The 17,712-nt window shown below is 44.5% G+C and overlaps 1 protein-coding gene across 2 annotated transcripts in view; it reads right to left on the bottom strand.

Moving 5' to 3' along the window:
• Positions 1–17,712, bottom strand: part of LOC146174181 (tenascin-X-like) — a 46,930-nt gene that overhangs the window by 7,406 nt on the left and 21,812 nt on the right. For both annotated transcript variants that reach the window (XM_084584284.1, XM_084584283.1), the window contains exons 2-4: positions 8,856–8,871; positions 8,008–8,328; positions 2,003–2,314 (exon numbers count right to left, since the gene is read on the bottom strand). In XM_084584284.1, the coding sequence (XP_084440410.1) occupies positions 2,003–2,314; positions 8,008–8,328; positions 8,856–8,871 (649 nt within the window). The remainder of the gene's footprint in view (positions 1–2,002; positions 2,315–8,007; positions 8,329–8,855; positions 8,872–17,712) is intronic.

The raw sequence follows: 17,712 nt of genomic DNA, 5'->3' as shown, positions 1-17,712 counted from the left end.
AGTTTGTGTATTAATCCACAGATCAACACATCGGTAAACAGAATCAGGCTTTAATATTTACAGTAAAAAGCACGTGAGAGGCACAAAATTATTCGAATTTTCCTGAAGATTACCTCTTTTTCGGTAACCAGAAAATTAATAACAGGAGAATCTTTCTCTTCGGGAGAAATTGTATGAAATGCTAACTGCAGATTTAGACCTGTTGGTATTCTCAACAAATATATACATATACAGGATCAGTTATGCCACAACAATGTCACATAGTCTCAGATGGCCTGAATTCATTTCTTCTTTTTCTAATGTGTTTGCAGATAGTTGCCTTGTCATGCAGGAGCGAATATTTTCGAAACGTTGAATACTTTGAATAACTGCCAATGCAGCAAATAATCAACATTAGAAGTTACAAATTAAAGAGGTAGACCTGCATTTACCCCCTAAACCACATGGTGGCGTTTTCACTAAACCAAGCTGATGGCTTGCTCATTTGCTTTCAGAGAGCATAACATGAGGTAGAGGTGATCTACTACCCATATCTCAGAACGTTGCGTAACGTTTGTGTAATTTTTTCCTTAACTGAGGCTGAAAGCTGGGGCGAGTTTGTTGAACCGATATCTGGCCACAGGTATTCGCGATCTCATTTAGTCTCTAATACGAAGCCTTCCAAAGGGGACCCCTTGCCATTGTGTTTAACCGGGAAAGACACTGAGTCACAGGGTCTCTGATGTAATAAGTAGCCAACAAAGTGAAAACGAAAAGGGTAGAAAAACTTAACGCTTTATTTGTGCTGTAGGCAGACAAAGGTCAACTGATGGTACAGTGTAAACACAGGCTTCAACATGCTATACGCAAAACCAGTTGACTTCTTTGCTTCTTGGGCAGCACAGAAGTCTGGAATCAGTTATTCGGCATGGCACTGCAGATCTATGTCACTAGCAAAGACACCGCCCCCGTAAAAACAGACACATAACCTCTATCGACATGGTCCGAAAACATTTGTTAGCACGTTTGTGCCAGATCACGAGATAATCGAATGTTCACAATGGAAGTACAATGCAGGATTCCAGCTAGCACCCAATAGCCATAAATAGTAGGGGCACCATAATTCGCTGTATGCCGCGATGTGATATAAGGACAGCATCATGCCTGATATCACGATTAGAGATTTGTAACGTGCCCAATACCACCGCTGCAGTAGGCTGCTTCAAACACGCAGTAAGTCATGCGTATATAGCGACGCTGAGTAAAGTCGTGGGCTGCCTTTTATTCTTTTTCTTCTTGAATGGCTTGGGTGAGCCACAAGCACTTGAGATTGCGGTTATGATCTGGCCGGGCAGGTCACTCAGATGGTGTCACTTCCTTGTCTTTATTGCCATCGGGCGATGACGGCCAACACATCTAGAGCAGCTGAACGAGATCTTTCTCCTTCTTTAAATAGGCGTCCAAGTCTGGCACGATTTGAAGGTTACCACGTTTGTTCCAGCGAAATGGACCAGGAATGTTTTCTTGGCATGACTGTCACATACACCTCCACAAACATGACGGTGCAAAATAGAGATCTCTTTAAGCTAGCTAAGCCGATTAACTCAGTGTTGGATACCAAACAATGCACCGTGTTCGAGCAGTTTAATCAGAGGTTAGCTCTGAAGTGATCACCTTCAAATTGTGTCATAATGAGGTTCGAATTGTTTTGGTGATGGTGGTCGAGAACTTCAGTCTTGAAAAACACTTTGTAAGTTGTTTCTTCTCATTACTAAGCTTGCAATCATTTGAGAAAAGGTGGATTAATCTGCACAAAGCATTTCACATATTTTTTACACATGCTCTTCTGTAATCCAGGTTCTTGACGAAGACAAAGGCCCCTTACTCGAGCAGACGAGGAAGCGTTATGCTTTAAGAAGATTGTACAATCGCAGATTGATAAATACGCCGAATGGCAGCAAGTACCGAATTTGCCCACTCACCATTTGACTCAAACAAATCTGACTATTACTATACCACTCACCAAAAGAGGGCGTTCTGATTTCTGCAGAAGCTGGGCGACCAGAGAGGACATCAGCGCCGCAGTTGGCGTTGGCTGCAACTAGAATGCAGTACGACGTGTCAACAGTGCTGTCGAATTCAAGCGACGGAACCTCCGTGTCGAACTCTTTACAGCCACTCAGGCCTGCTTCAGCGTCACATGAGTCGGACACATCACAGATCTTGACTGTGTAGCCAGCCAGTGAGCCAGACACGGCAAATGGTGGCTCCCAAACTATCTTGGATCGTGAAGGTGAGGCCTCCAGCAGCGTGATGTTTGTCGGTGGTTCCGGATCTGGGGAACAAAACAATGGTTGTCACCATTAGCACACACCTGCATTCGTTGTTTCATATTTTTTTATTAATAATTTCGGCATGGACATGTTTATGCACAGCTGGTGTGCCCACATTTTCGACATGTGTAACTTAGACTACGTAAGATAGAACATCCTTGAGTACACCTAAAGTAACATGCTCCGAATAGAGTAGGAAATGGAGTTACTAGCGGTTCAACGCGAAGTCATTCTTCATGCGTACTTTTGACCAAGGGTACGTAATTTCAAACTGAAATCTTACGTTCAAGGCAAGGAAATTCAAAACATTAAGAAGAGCCCTTTGTCGGCATGACAAGCAAGCATTTGCAACCGGAATAATGAACAAGCAGCTACTCAGCGCTATTGCAAAATCATTAAAATGTAAACCCCTAATCTTCCTGCCATTATAGTCTGCGAATCTTTTCGTTAAATCTGGATGATAAGGAAGCAGCACAGGGAAGCAGGATATCAGTGCTGGGACCAAAATGATTAAGCACTGAAAAGAACCTGACATCGCTATCATACCCCTGATAAACCATATATTAAACCTCTCGAATGATGAAGCTATATCCTGCTCACAGAGAAAGCTTAATCCCGCTTTTATTATCTATCTTAACTGAGCTTATGGCGAAACGCGTTTCCCCACTGCTGAACCACGAGCCATAATTCTTTGCTGCTACAATAAAGATCGCTTCGGTTACGCAAACGAAGCGACGCGGTAATCGGCTGACCGCAGCTTAATTTGCGACGGCACAGCACTGATGTCCAGTCCAGTATGGCAGAATTGCCCTTTCCTTCGCTCCTCCACCATCGCGCCAGCGCGTGCGATATTCGCGCTATGGGGACGATACAATCGTACATCCACAGATGCCGCCATTTCGTCAGCTAACGACTGAAACAAAGATACCAGATAGCTCCAAACACAAGCTGCCAAACTGGCCTCCATATTAGCGCATATTTTGTAAAAGAAAAAGCTTTTAGGCAGCCTTAAATGTAGTAAAGAATTTAGTTTGCCTTTTGTAGCGAAGATAGATAGATAGATGGATTTATTGAAAGGAAAAGGCAGAGAGGTTGGCCCGAATAATTCAAATCTGGCCTGCTACTCTGCACTGGGGAAGGGGAAGGAGAGAAGAAAGAAGGTCATGATGGGTGACGATGTGGGAGAAAGCTACACTACGGTAGGTATTCAAGACCTCCGATGGCCGCTACTGCGTCGTGAAGAGGCGTCGCTACGAGAAGAAGAAAAAGAGGAAGAACGAATCGAAAAAAAAAGAAGAAGAGAAAGGATAAGTTGAAGAAAACGAAGAGGAAGAGGAAGAAGTCGGAGAAGATAAAAAAGAAGAAAAAGGAGAAGGGGAAGAAAAAAGACAAAGAAGAAAAAGAAGAGTTGGAGGAGAAGGAGGAGGAGGAAGAGCAGGAGGAAGAAGAAGAGGAAGACGAAGAAGAAAGGGAAGAAGTCGAAGAAGAAAAAAGAAGGCGAAGAGGAAGAAGAACTCTCGGTCACCCGCAGCGAATGCTTTCGCTCCACATTCGGTTCAGCAGTGTTCAACCCTTGTCATTTTTTGCAATATTTTTCGTAAGGCATATCGAATTATTATCACCTCCTTTGCGTTCCGCAAATTTTTGGCATTGAGAGAGTTGCGCACAGTTCCGCAAAGAAGCGTCTACAGTTCGGGTTTTCATCCGCCAAGGTGTCTCCGTGGTTAAGAGGCTCGGCTACTTAATCGGATTACCCGTGTTCGTACCGAACAGTGGTGAGCACGTTTCGGCGGATGCGCAACCAAAATGCGGCCGTGTGTTGTGCGATGCCAGTGCACCTTAAAGATCCGCCGGTGGTCGGAATTCTACCGTAGCTCTTCCCTGCAGCACCTTTCTTGCGTTCTCCTTTCGATCCCACCTTCTCCCCTTCCTTTCCGAAGTGGTCCAGATGTCCACCGAGAAATGCGACAATTACAGCGCCATCCCCATTCATATAAAACAATTTGCGATATTTTTTTTACTTTTTTGGCGGAGAGCGGATGAAGGTGCAGTGTTTGTCTCACTTTCTGGTGGACACCTACACTTGTTGTGAACGGCATATAACTGGCCGTACGTCGTTTATTCTAATCCCTGTCGCAAACTAGCCTATAACTTGACCAGAAGACAGTTACCAAGTTGGAAGCGAAATGGTATAACTCCCTGGACGATGCACAGCGAACCGTTTTGTCGCAATTTTGAACAGAAATCACGAGCGTATTTTTTCCGACAATCTTCCTCGATTCTTGCTTACAGGGCCAGTGACGGATAGACGACAAGCGGCGCATTTCCGACCTTACGACTTGTATAAAGAAGAACGAAAATAACTCAGGAATATTATTGCCGCTAAAAATCTCGCTTAGTAATGGTACGTATCAGTTTAGTTATCCATCACAGCTATAGATCATGAAACTATCGAACAGTGGGCAGCAAAATAAACTGCAGCAAATTGCGAGAGGAAATATATGCAACAAATAGCTGCTTCTAGGCATCGTGACGCAAATTGAGCAGCAATTTTCTGGATAGCTGCCAATGGTACCTTCTCTGAAGACTGCGGCAGAGCACACTCGCTGTGCGAGTCTAACGCCGGCCTTCACAGAATTAGGCAAGCCAGCAGTTAAAAATTATGGGTGGCTCTTAAGCTTCCCCTTCAAGGGCCTGACGCGATAGCTATAAAAGGTCCCGTCAGCGCCTCCCCTTGCGCTTCCTTTTTTGCATACATGTAGTCTCCGCTTTCATAATTATAAGCACTAAAATTATGCCTGTAATACCTTATCCATTCTAATTAACATACAATCCTAAGATACGGCACTATCTATATAGCTGCCGGCAGTAGACGACCATCCGACATAGATATAAAACGCCGCTTCAAGTACGTCATGCAAACGAGCATGCGCTGCCTATGAGCGGGGTTCCTAGTCTTGCATCTGAAAACCCGGCCATGTACCGTGGACAAAATGTGTCCTGCTTTTGCGGCAGCTCTGATTGGCCTAGTCGGGATGACTTATAGAGGTATCGACTAATCACAGAGCACCACCACAGTATGCGCGAATGCATGCCTTATGTGTGAATCAATGGTCAATTACTATTTATTACATAAATAGGTAATTATTTACCTCATTAATGTCTATTTATTTAGGTAATTGATTAACTGCTTACCTATTTCCTGTCTGGCTAATAAATATAATTACTTACTTATTTATTCAATAAATTACTAGTTAGCGCCAGTTGCGTAGCAGAATGCGGCATTCAGACTTTCGCCTTTCACTATTTTAGTCGCTTAAGTCCCTCGTAATTTTCTTTTTCTTATCTCACTTTCTGTCTGAAATGAGCAAACCGAGGTGGCAGCTCCTTCCAGCTTGACATTGTCGTATTAGGTTGCATAACCCATCAAATAATCAGCGCTCGGCCATGTAATCTGCCAGCTACCCCGAGCCAGGGCCAAGGCCATTATTTTTCTTTCACAACGCGAACAGTGTCGGAGCTACTGCAGAACGGGACCTAGCACTCAATCGCGCTGGAACACTTCAATACGGTGTTGAAATTTGCTTTTTTCTCCTTTTTTTGCTCCCTCGAAATGTGTTCTCTCCCTTTGTGTAAAAGTGTTCGCCTGACACTAAACAGGCGCCTTTCAGCAATTTATGGCCGGCGACAGCTCCTCCCCGGGCCACCCTCTGCGGGATGTCATGGGAGAGGGGCCAACGCCGGGATAAGCGGAACGCGGACCCCCTCCGACCGGATGGAAAAGGAATGCGGCCAGAACGAACGCGGAGCCCCATCTATGAGCATGCCTCTTTCCAAGCTCTTGCTCCCCTCTTAAAGAAGTTGTATTTGGTTCATTAATGGTTTGTTGTAAATAAACGAAGTTACTTAAAACGACAACAGCCTAAACGAAGTGAATCAGGTACAACATACGGCGCTTCGGAACTGACCACCGTTTCAATCACTAACGCGGAAAAATTAGCTTGCACAAAACCAATAAATTTCGCCGCAGCTGCGTCCTACGAATCTGCAGCGCAGCAACGCGGGAAAGCCCAAGACGGTGCCGTATAGCACGGCTATATCTTTTTTTTTTCGATTTCACAGCAGATCTATAGCGTTCAGACAACTCTCGGAGCCAACGTAGGGCCTCAAGCACAAACAAGCATATCGCGTTACGTGAAGGAGCGGAAACGACCTCCTTAAAGACTACACATCGACGCCACTCGGCCGTAAAAGGCACGTTCGCAAAATGTGAGGCCGTGGCTTCGGCGCCAGACGGTAGGGGCTGGCGCGTCGGCGGGAGCACGAAATTGAGGCAGAGGGCTTGTAAGCGTGAAGTCCTCTGTTCAAAGCAGACGGCTATGTATTCCTGCCCTTAAAGACGTACCAAAAATAACCGTGCGTAATATAAGCCCTTTTGTTTTCATCAAACAGCGCAGTCTCTCCACTTTTGCCAAATAATAGCAAAGCCATAGTTGTAAGTTACCAAGCAGAGTTCGCAATCGCGCCAAATTATAACATCTACAGAAACAGCGAAGGCTCGCTCCCTACGAACGACGATGGTGCTACCACTAAAATGTCAGAGCAATGGCACTGCATTTCATGTGTAACGGAACGACCGTGACCACGAGCCTCGAGTACAGCCGACGAGAGGCGCAGTGCCGTTAATTCGAACCCAGAAACTAGAACCGCGCGCTTGTCAACAGCAATGTGGACTGAACAGCGCCTTGCAGCTTCTGCGATAATCACGCAACCTCTGCAAAAAAAAAAAAAACGCAAGAAAAACGTGCACCGTTTGTCCAGCTGTGTTAGTCGGTAAACACACACTGTCTAGCCGGCGTCGAGTTGCAATAGAAGTGCGATGAGCATGAGATAGGTGAAAGTTTTAAAGTTAAAATACTGCATGCGCTGAGTGGTGAAATGATGGCAAAGATCTGAGAATACTGAGTGCTGGCCACGTGGTATGCATAGAGATTTAGGCCACCCATACGTAGGGCGCGTTGCCTGCCCAATCCGTTCATTCGCTCATGCGGTGCGGAGACAGCGAGTGTAGAACAAGCAGTGCAAATGATACTGCATTCGCGCACTATTAAGTTGCGCTTTCGTCAATGTCGCCTTAAAAGTTGCTCAATGATGGGACACGCTGAGGCCGACCGAAACACCAGCTCCTATGAATACTCTTCCCGCGAGTTATGTAATATCGTGTGTTTTAAGCGTGGTTGTTAGCAGCAAACGTCCCGGGGAAGGTCCCGTAACGACTCTTAGGTTGAATATGACAACGTAACTGATGACAGAAAAATCACTTTTGTCTGACTTCGCATGTTTCACTGTAATAGGAAAGTGTACCTCTCCGAACCTTTGTTAGAGGGAACGCAATCCCCGCAACCGTCTGGTTTGTTATAGTGTGCTCATTTTTGTGTGCCTCGTATTGGCGAAAAGGAAATTAGTGTTGAATGGGGGTCAGTTGCTAGTAGTTAGCTGGTATACCTCGGCTTCTTCATTTATTATTGCCGGAAAGTAGTATTCTTAGAGTAAAATTCTCGAATTTACGCGTTGTCTTTTACTCTGCGTCGTTCAGGTTAGAACGTATTATTCATGGCACTCTTTGATCCGTTAGTCCATCTAACATTAAAATAAAGCCAGTAAAATAAAAAAAATTGTTGTGATATAAATTCACCTTTCCCGGAGACGAAGATGCCTGGAAGCATGACTGCAGTCGACGTACGCTCTGGCGGCCCTGTCACATGAGTTCGCACGCTGATGCTCACGTTGGTGCAAGCCTTGAGGTGACCACAGGTGACTCGCGTCTGGTCAGGATGAATGATGGTGCCATTAGCACAGGAGCCCACCCGGTGTGCCTCATCCCCGCCGTTGCCGCCATCTGCGTCGGTGATCTCGATCCAGTAGTAGTCGAAGCGGCCCTCAGGTCGTTCCCAGGTCACAGTTATGGAGTCGCCCGCGACTGCTACCAGGGTCAAATTGGCCACCTCAGGAGGAGCTGCGAACGCGAACACCACGGATTGCTGATGGACTACACACTACAGAGACCTTAGCTGCCATGTTTAATAGCATAGAGATTTAGGCATTGTGCAAAAGAAAATGGAGATATAGTAGAGAAGCAGCTCGGCCTAGTGTGGAAGGCGAAGCTGGCTTTCAGCAGTTCATTTCAGGTCTGAACTGAAGTGGTTTACCACTACTACTTATATTTTTTTTTCAGGTCCAACCACTCCAGTATCTGATATAAATTTATAAAGGGCTGATTGATATGAACTTCACTAAGTATGACGCTGAATTCTCTAATTTTGATTAGAAATCCCCGGAAACAAATGTCTGAATAATTTCGAGAAACAGATATACTCTGTTCGCAGCGTCAGACTAGTCAAGCTAGATGCATTTTAGGAAAGGTAGCGCAAAGAAAACAAGAACAAACTGAGGGATACACACGAGTCCAGCTAGGTTTGTTACGTTAAGGACACCAGCTAAGTTCGTTACGTTAAGGACAAGAAAGTAAATGTAAATACTCACGTGGGTACTCTTTTTCCTGGAACAAAAAAAAAGGAAAAAAGAAAAGCAAATTAGTGCATGCATCATAAAAAAAATTGCATAAGCTGTCAAACCTAATGTTGCAGTTTAAAATAAATATTTGTGCACTGCGGCTAAATCGAGAGGTGTTTACCATGAGAAAAACATTTTCGTTATCTGCAGCGTGCCCATTTTCACCACCTTTTTTGGTTATAAAGCATTTTCATAATAGGGCAACACCAATGAACGCTGCAGCAATCGACATTATTCCAGACGTGAGTGAAATGTTTCGAGGTTTCGAGGCAACGCGTTATGTTCACGCCGGCGAGCCACAAGATTTGAGGGGCGCCGCAAGGAGATATATTTACCCCATATACTGATGAAATGAATGCACCTCTTAAAATATCTGAGTACAAAACATCTTGAAATGAGATAATCCAGCACAAAAAAGAAATAATGTCGGTGCACGCGTTACGAATATGTAGCCGTAAGCGGCAACGTGCTGGGATTCTTAGCTAACTCATAAGAAATGTAACAGCTACGAAACACAGTTATTCGCTTTTATATCCTGCATAGTGTGGCGAGCAGTTATATATGATTCGGTGAACAGAGATATACCAAATCATGTAGGACATATATGGCAAAAAATTACGAGGGACTTAGCGACTAAAGTAATGAAAGACGAAAGCCTGAGTGCCGCATTCTGCTACGAAACTGGCACCAGTTAGTGATTATTTCATCACTAAGTATGTAAGTGATTATTTATATAATTATGCATTAACTATAAATTAATTATTTAAGTCAGTACTTGGTCAGTAATTAGTAATTCATCATTGATTGACATATGGCCATATTAGACCCGCATTCGCGCATACTGTGGTGTTGCTCTATGATTGGTCGAGACCTCCATGACGTCCTCCCTCCTCGGCTAATCAGAGCCGCCGCATAAGCGGGACACATTTTGTGCACGATAGCATGAGTCATTAAAGGCAAAAATAGTTAACCTCTCCCAGGTATACATATGGGGATTCCGTGAAAGGTCACAAAAAGTATCGGCTTCCAAGATGCATCCCGCATAAAAAAAACTTGCTCATTTTGAAGGCTGCGCGCACCGTAAACAAAAAAAAAAAAGGTAAATGCGTCGGATTTGACCATCTACTGAACTCTAGCCAGAACGTAAACAGGGCATTGGTCGGCGCCTGTACAATAGCAGTGTTTCACCACAAGCCCCGGCATACAAATCTTTATTCTGGCAGAGGAAAATAGTCTGTGATGATACAAAACTAAGTTTAGAGTGTTAGTCTGAGAAGGACATGAGTAGGGCATAGTAGGCTGGCGACGTGAGTGGATCCGCGTCGCTGCCAAGGCGACGGTGCTGAAATAACGACAAGGTTACTTGTCTCCCTCTAGCACACGGATATGGATTCCTAGCGTCCCTTGGTAGCACCTATTCAAGTAGGCAAAACAAACAAGCAAAAAAAAAAAAAAGAAAACATGTTACTGAAAAACAAAAAACCGAAAACCGAAACCTCCTTCAAAGTCAGGGAGATAACCTAAGCGATACGAAGCGTGGGGCTGCTGCTCTACTGTGCGGAACCGCACAGACTCGCTGCTCAGCGTCGGCGTTGATGCTAATCGCACACCGTCTCCGACGGCCGCTTCGTTATCGCTACACGCGCAGTTCACATCGAACTCAACCTCGACGGCAAAGAAAAAGGTCAAAGAGAGCGAAGACACGCCGAACGCTCACCGTCGACCGCAGTGACCAGTCAACAAAGACGCAGTTGAGAACGCCGCCGTGGAAGTCATTGGCAGGGTGCGCTGTGTAAACTATAGATGTGGTGCATGATATACAAATACGTAGATGCACAATGTGATAGGACTCAGAGGCAGTTAAAATAAAACAAAAAAAAAACTAGTATAGTAGAAGAGATTGGAAGCAGGTTGGGTGAAGACCTACTACATCGATGTAAAATGTGTGATCTTATCGTAACCAATCGGTATTAGCGGCGTAGTTATTCTATTCTAATTAAATGGTTTTCCCGTGCGAGGCAAACTACCTGCGAACAGCTGAAGAGCAGCAAAGATTGCGCCCCTAACATACCCGGGCATGAAATTAATGGGAAGAGAGATTTCAGAGAGTCCAATGCCAACACCATTCAGCGACCGTGCGCAATAACTGGACAAGTAAAAACACACGCGTCATACTGACTTCTTTTTAGATGCCTGAGAAACCCATTTGGCCATTCAAGCGTACACACTGCTCTCCAGCTTTCCCCTTCAAAAGCGAAACTGGAAATGTAGCTTGCGAACGCTTCAGCTAATATCTGAACGGCACGCAGAACTGGAGCAGAGCCGACTGGGCCAAATGTTTCCCACTTTTCTAAGCAGTCGCTCGTTGGCACGACTTCAATGCCGTCCGCGAATTATATGCATCCCGGTCACCCATAATAAGCGAAGAACTCTAGTTGATCCCATGGGACAGATAGCATCTCGGCGACCATGAACGGCTCACCACTGCCTGTCGGCCTATTCGTTTTACTTGTACATTCTTTCAGAATAAGACATACAGCAATGTAATTTCGCGTATAGAGTCCACTTCGCATTTTTATGTTCTCAGGTATGTAACCTCTCAGTTCATGCGCGCCGTTAATTCAATTAAAGCAGCGAACAGTACGGTTCTTTGACCCATCCAAGCGCGAGACAGCAACCGCTTCCACAACTATGATGCTGGCCAGTGATCCTTTATATAAAGCGGGCTTGGGGCAACCATCCCACCACTACTATCACTTCTAATCGGGTACTAACTACCTAGTCTCTGCAGACGGAGACGTGAAAACTGGTGCATTAAATGTGACCTCTTTTGAACTCTCTCAATTTATTCTCAGCTACTCAAGGCCACAGTGCTCAGCGTCTAGGAAAGCAGCTGCGCTACAAAGCCCCTTGCTTCACATCGACATTGAATGCACCCTACTCGTGCAAAAATTACAAGCGAGCGTACTCTTCAGGTCTTGAATACGGAAACACAAAAACCACTCAGCAAATTTATAAAAGGACTACGCCAGCAGACCGACACAATGCGCGCTATTGACTTTGCTGTGTACAGCGTTCATTTTCCGCCTCTGCACGCGAAGGTGACGATTAAAGATCTTGGATATTTTCTGCAAACCTAGTATGATTAAAAAAAAATCAGGCATTCATATCAACTGCCAGTTCTAAAAAGCTGATTTCGCTGATTTAATTAGAGAAACAATTAAACATGCAATTATTTTTAAGAAAGAAACTTTCCGTTTTATCTAAACTGCGTCTCCACCCGACAGCACAAGCTCCGAGTTGAACGCCGAAATTGCATAAAGCCGTCAGCCTGTTCTTAATACCTTGAATATTATTATCGATAGCGCCGTCTATACCAGCGATTCTGCCTTTAGTAACCACGTGCGCAGTAAGCTAGCAACCCACAATGCAAGCACGCAAGGCTAATTCAAGCCACCAGTCCTCCTCGCAACACACGCTGCGTCAAGGTCCACACGCAGCACAGGGCCAAGCTCAAAGCGCGTCACATCCGGCCGGCTGCGCGAGGGCGAACGTTGATCGAGTTCGCCCGCCGTTCCTGCGTTCAATTAACCTCGAGCAGGCTGTGTGGTTTGCGTTTCAATCAACGTGTTTACACTGTCTTCTTATTGTTTTTTCAGTTGCTTCCTTTGACAGCGTTCGCCGCAGCCAGGAATAGATGCAGCACAACGCACCCGCGGGCGCAAAACACCTCAGCCACGACAAGCGAGCGAGACTACAGCACCCATAGCATAATAGAGGAATGTGCGTTTGTGATAAGATGATAAAATTCTGTCCACGTAAGATGGCCGCCTTATCTAGCCGCAGCATAAGCGCTTTTTTGCGATAGTGGCGCTGGAAAAGGCCGCTGATGCAGATAGTACGAGTGTTAAACGGTGAAACGACGCGCGCGATTCCGATCCACAGACGCATTTACAGAGGCTGTGCCAGATTAGCTTAGATCTCAACGGACTCGGGCAGATGCTGATATCGTAAAGAGGGAAACAGGCTCGATGGTATTCAGAAGGAAATAAGAGTCGGGCTTCCGATTGTAAATCTCGTTGTGGCGAATGTTCTCGTTGAAATCGGACCATCTGTGGGCTAAAAGTAGTCTTCTGATGTCAATGCCCAAGTGCTCCTCCGTTTTGCCAGTGTTGAAACGCGGCCGCCAGGGTCAGGTTCAAACTGACGACCTCAAGCCGAGCAAGAGCAAAAGACGCACTGAGCTATTGGAATGGGCGAAGAGTAGGCTGAAAGCATGTTATATTTTGCTGTTTGTGTTTGTCCGTGTTTAATATCGTTATGCAATCATGATGGAAAAATTGGCTGACATGGTCTCGTACGATGACTAGACCGCTTCATCTGTTGGCTAACTAAAACAGCAGATTTACTGGCCGTCGCGGCTTTGTGCCTAATGCGTTCGCTCAGTGATCCCCAAGACGCTGGTACTGGAGTTTCCGTAGACAACGTGCGTAAGCTAAAATTTGATTGTCAAGCAAAAAAAAAAAAAAACAACGCAGCGTAACATTTTAATCGAAGCCTCTTACCACGTCGCTCCTAACAGCATTCGTGTGGCCAAACTCCCATTTTTTTGTAATTAAATTTATCTTTGTCACTGCGCAGTCGATATCAGCCATATAAACACAGCATACTCACGCGATGTTCATATTGATATTGCTGGAATGCATGACAACATGGGCTAAAGAAACCAGCTGCGTTTTAAAGCAGACGTTTTCTGTAGGAGCAGCTGTTACATCAGTCAGTTTGGACAATTGCATATGGTCCGCTTATACGCATAGACACGTGACCGCAAAGTGGAAAGCACGCGCGTGCACCTACAACTGCCGTTAGGTTTCAGGCAGCGAATCGCTCTGGACAACAAGCTGTATTTTCGTCCTTCAAACATTTCATTTCCGCTGTACGAAAGCACTTCAACATTTATCAAATCGTTGAAGTGATTTCTTCGTTGTTTCCTTCAAAGAAAAATACGAGCAATCGTCAAGTCTATTAATGCTATTATTTTCAGTGTAATATTTGCGAATCAATAACAAGAAAGCACTCTTGATTGATAATGCTTGAGTGTAACAAGGTGGAATGTTAACGCCAGGATAAAGAGGGCTGATTTAAGGGATAAGGGTTGCTTCACTCTCCCTCCTTCGAGCCATGCTCTCGCATTGCTTATTCATACGAAGAGCTGAATTCTTTTCAGTTGTTGTGTCTGTATATCGTATTCGACAAACTGCAGCGACTGTTAACCTTCAGCCACATTGCGGCCGGACGTCACGCTATCCGCCTTCTGGCTATTTTCCAAGATCAAGAAGCTCTCGAAGGCGACACCTGTCGCGTGCAACTGACAGATCATCGATGCCGTGCGTCATTCGAGCAGTGGAACATTATCATCTTTATCGGATCCTTGCTGATTTAATGGAGCAGCTTGTTGATGCCAGTTGTCAAGAGGGAGAAGTCTATCGAGGGTCACCGGAAATAAAAACAGAATTGCTCATTTGAAAAGGAGGGCATTCTACATTGTATAAGCATAAAACGTCGTGAAAATTGAATTTTTTTTTCTCACTAAATCCTTTCAGCTCTTTTGCATCGCTCACAGGCTGAGTTGCTTTGGATTGTTCAACTGTAGAAACTATTTAACCTTATAGCTTTTTCCACGGCATCCCCCTTTTTTTCATATATTAAACGTTTCGCTACCTCGACCACAATGTGAGGGCAATCGTCCCATGCGCGCCCACAGGGATCAGTGAGTGTTGTTTGCTGGTACATATAGGAAGCAGTGTACCGCAAACAATAGACTACAACAAATAGTGGCTATGTATCTGGTGTTTCTGTGAACACATTAAAAAATTCCGGAAAGTAAGCAGTTGCAAATACGAATTGAGTTAAACATATTTGCAGGAACAAACTTCCTGCTTTCGCGGGCACCACTTTACTGGAAATCTCTTCTAATCCTACACCTAATGAAGGGGAACTCAGTAATTAATATATTTATTAAAGCAATTCGGTTGCTAGTGCCAATGGAAACTTTGAAGCAGTATATTACATAAATTTTCAGAACAATGAAAAGTAATTTTCTAATACCCGTGGTGTAAAGAATTACGCGCTTTTTTTCCGCACCACACCCAAACAGAGCGCAGTGGGTGTCACCCCCAAGATTGTAACAAGGCCGGTACATGAACGTCTTTCCCAGCAGGTGCGTCACGGCAGTGGACGGGCCATAAAAGCAGTTGCAAATACGAATTAAATTAAACATATTTGCAGGAACAAACTTCCAGCCTTGGCGGGCACACTTTACTGGAAATCTCTTCTAATCCTACACCTAATGAAGTGAAACTCAGTAATTAATATATTTATTAAAACATTTCGGTTGCTAACGCCAATGGAAACTTTGAAGCCGTATATTACATAAATTTTCACAACAAGGAAACGCAATTTTCTAATGCCCGTGATGTAAAGAATTACGCGCTTTTTTTTTCCCGCACCACACCCAAACCGAGCGCAGTGGGTGTCACCACCAAGATTGTAACAGGCCGGTACATGACCTTCTTTCCCAGCAGGCACGTCATGGTAGCGGATGGGCGATAACGGCTAGCAAAATAAATTATGCGAACTGGCTTGGGTAAATTAGCAAGGGGACAGCACGTGACTCGACTTAGATCTGCGCTCTCAGCTTAATATGCTGGCACTTCATCTCCCATCTGCTGTCGTGACGTCAGCTGATGCAGTGTGGTGCGCTGGCGTTGTGAATATCTCGGTGCTGACGGAAAGAGGTGCAGAGAGCTTTGTGCAGACGTGACATTCGTTGATAATAGATTGCAGTCAATGCGGCGCCTAATTACAACTCCAAGTGGTTTATGTAAAGTTATGTGCGATATCTCTCCTCGCAGCTTACAAAAGGCGAAGTCGCCATTTTTCGGAGCGACAAAAGAAATCAAAATGCATGATACGGTACATTATGAAACGTAGTTCCAATATTCTGCCGCAGTCACTACAACTACCGGAGCGGTTCAGCCACGGAATTCTAGCATGCACGAAGCTTCCGGTCCGTCCAATGCTCTCTGACTGGGCTTCGTGCGGAAAAAAGCGTCGGATTTCTTCGCCCGGCGAGATTTCGAAATTACCTCTTCGTCTCAAAACGTGATATTGCACTGACCTGATTGCGGCTTGGAATTCACCCCTCTAACGAATAGTGTTAGTTAAAAAGTTGGATATTTTGGATAATTGTTAGGCAATTAGAGGAGTTTTGTGTTCGTAGATATTGAGCTTTTGTTTCTGAATTTTGCAGTTTGCTTTCGAACAGTTTTTTTTTTATTGTTTTGTACGTTTCTCTGAAACACTACAAACTTTGAAGACGACTCGCCAAGCAGCTCACGATTGCTGTGCTAACGCGACGGATTTAGCATGTGCTGGTCAAAACATACACGACTGCGTGTCATTTCCATTGTCGGCTGACCATTGCATGGCACCGAGACATTCTTGAAAGCATGTACGTCTGAGTCTGAAAACCGTTCTTGAGACTGCCTATAAAATTAAAGCTGTTAGGCCCACAAAATAAACTATGCATTCTCAAGAACAGCATTGCCCTCTGAATACTCTTTTCAAGGTTTTTGAGAATACTTTAAAGAGTGCGCAACGGTCACAGATCAGAGAAGGCTCTAATTTATCAAGCAAAGTTCCACCCAGACGGGAGCCAGACGTTATGGATAAACATTCTGTACTGACCATTCTCCACAAGAGCAAATTTAGAATTTATAGATCTTTTTACGGTCTAACGCAGGACGTTCCACCAAGCCCTCGTACTCGCCGGGAGTCTTGCTGTATTCTTTTTATAAGTAATAGCTCATTGGTCCACTTCAGCCGAAAGGCGTCGCGTACGTCAGAATTAATATACCACTTAATATACGCGGCGGAAAAATACATGCAAGTCATTTAAAAACAATTATGACAGAGCAGTTCTTTTGCTGTGTTCAGGGTGACGCCATAACATTTTGCTTCCCATTTAGCATTCATGTGCTAGTGAAGTTTGTGGCTAGATTAGGTTAGGGATTCTAACAGACGAAATATACGTATACCTTCAGTTGCATGCTGGCACTTTTGATAAGATGACAATATACAAATAATGAAGATATTGAGCCTTTCTTTCCCCGAAAAATAACTTTCATAAAATTAATTTATAAAAGTCGCGTAATGAAAAGGTCGTGTAAAGGCACTAACTACCGCGTGTGCTCTCAGAGTGAAACATGAGCATGGAGTTAGTTTTATTATTTCCTTAACGCTGATTAAAACCATTTTCACCGCACCTTTCATGAGCACTCGACCCGTGTTGTCTGGCTGGCGTACACATATCTGACGACAAAGTACAGATGAGAAGGGCTCCGCCACTCACATCTCTTTAAGCATCTACCCTTGTCATACTTCGAATTAATGCACGAATGACAACTGGACTGAATAATTTTATTTCATCGCGACAGGTACTGAGAAGTTATAGAACACTTATTTTACCGACCGCCAGTACATTAATTCGGTTAACTTCTATGTAACTCGCCTCTGGATAGCTACTCATGCTCAGAAAGTCGGAATATCTTTTTAGAAAGCATTCTTGAACGCACTTTGTCCGCATACTGTTTAGCATTTCCATGAGAACCAATGCATCCACATTACTTCGTCGGCGGGCTTGCAAGTTATTGAAATTGATTTAAAAAAAACCGCGCGATTGGTTCTTAATGGCAGTCTGACTTTTTTGTGAACGCAGGACAGAATGAAGCAAAATGTCGCTACTATTGCAAGTTACATTTGCATA

The sequence above is a fragment of the Amblyomma maculatum genome, chromosome 11 (genome assembly GCF_055883805.1).
Source record: "Amblyomma maculatum isolate TAMU_Amacu chromosome 11, ASM5588380v1, whole genome shotgun sequence".
In the NCBI taxonomy this organism is placed as follows: Eukaryota; Metazoa; Arthropoda; class Arachnida; order Ixodida; family Ixodidae; genus Amblyomma; species Amblyomma maculatum.
Note: the sequence above shows the minus strand (reverse complement) of the source record. Positions and strands in the feature narration are given on the sequence as shown.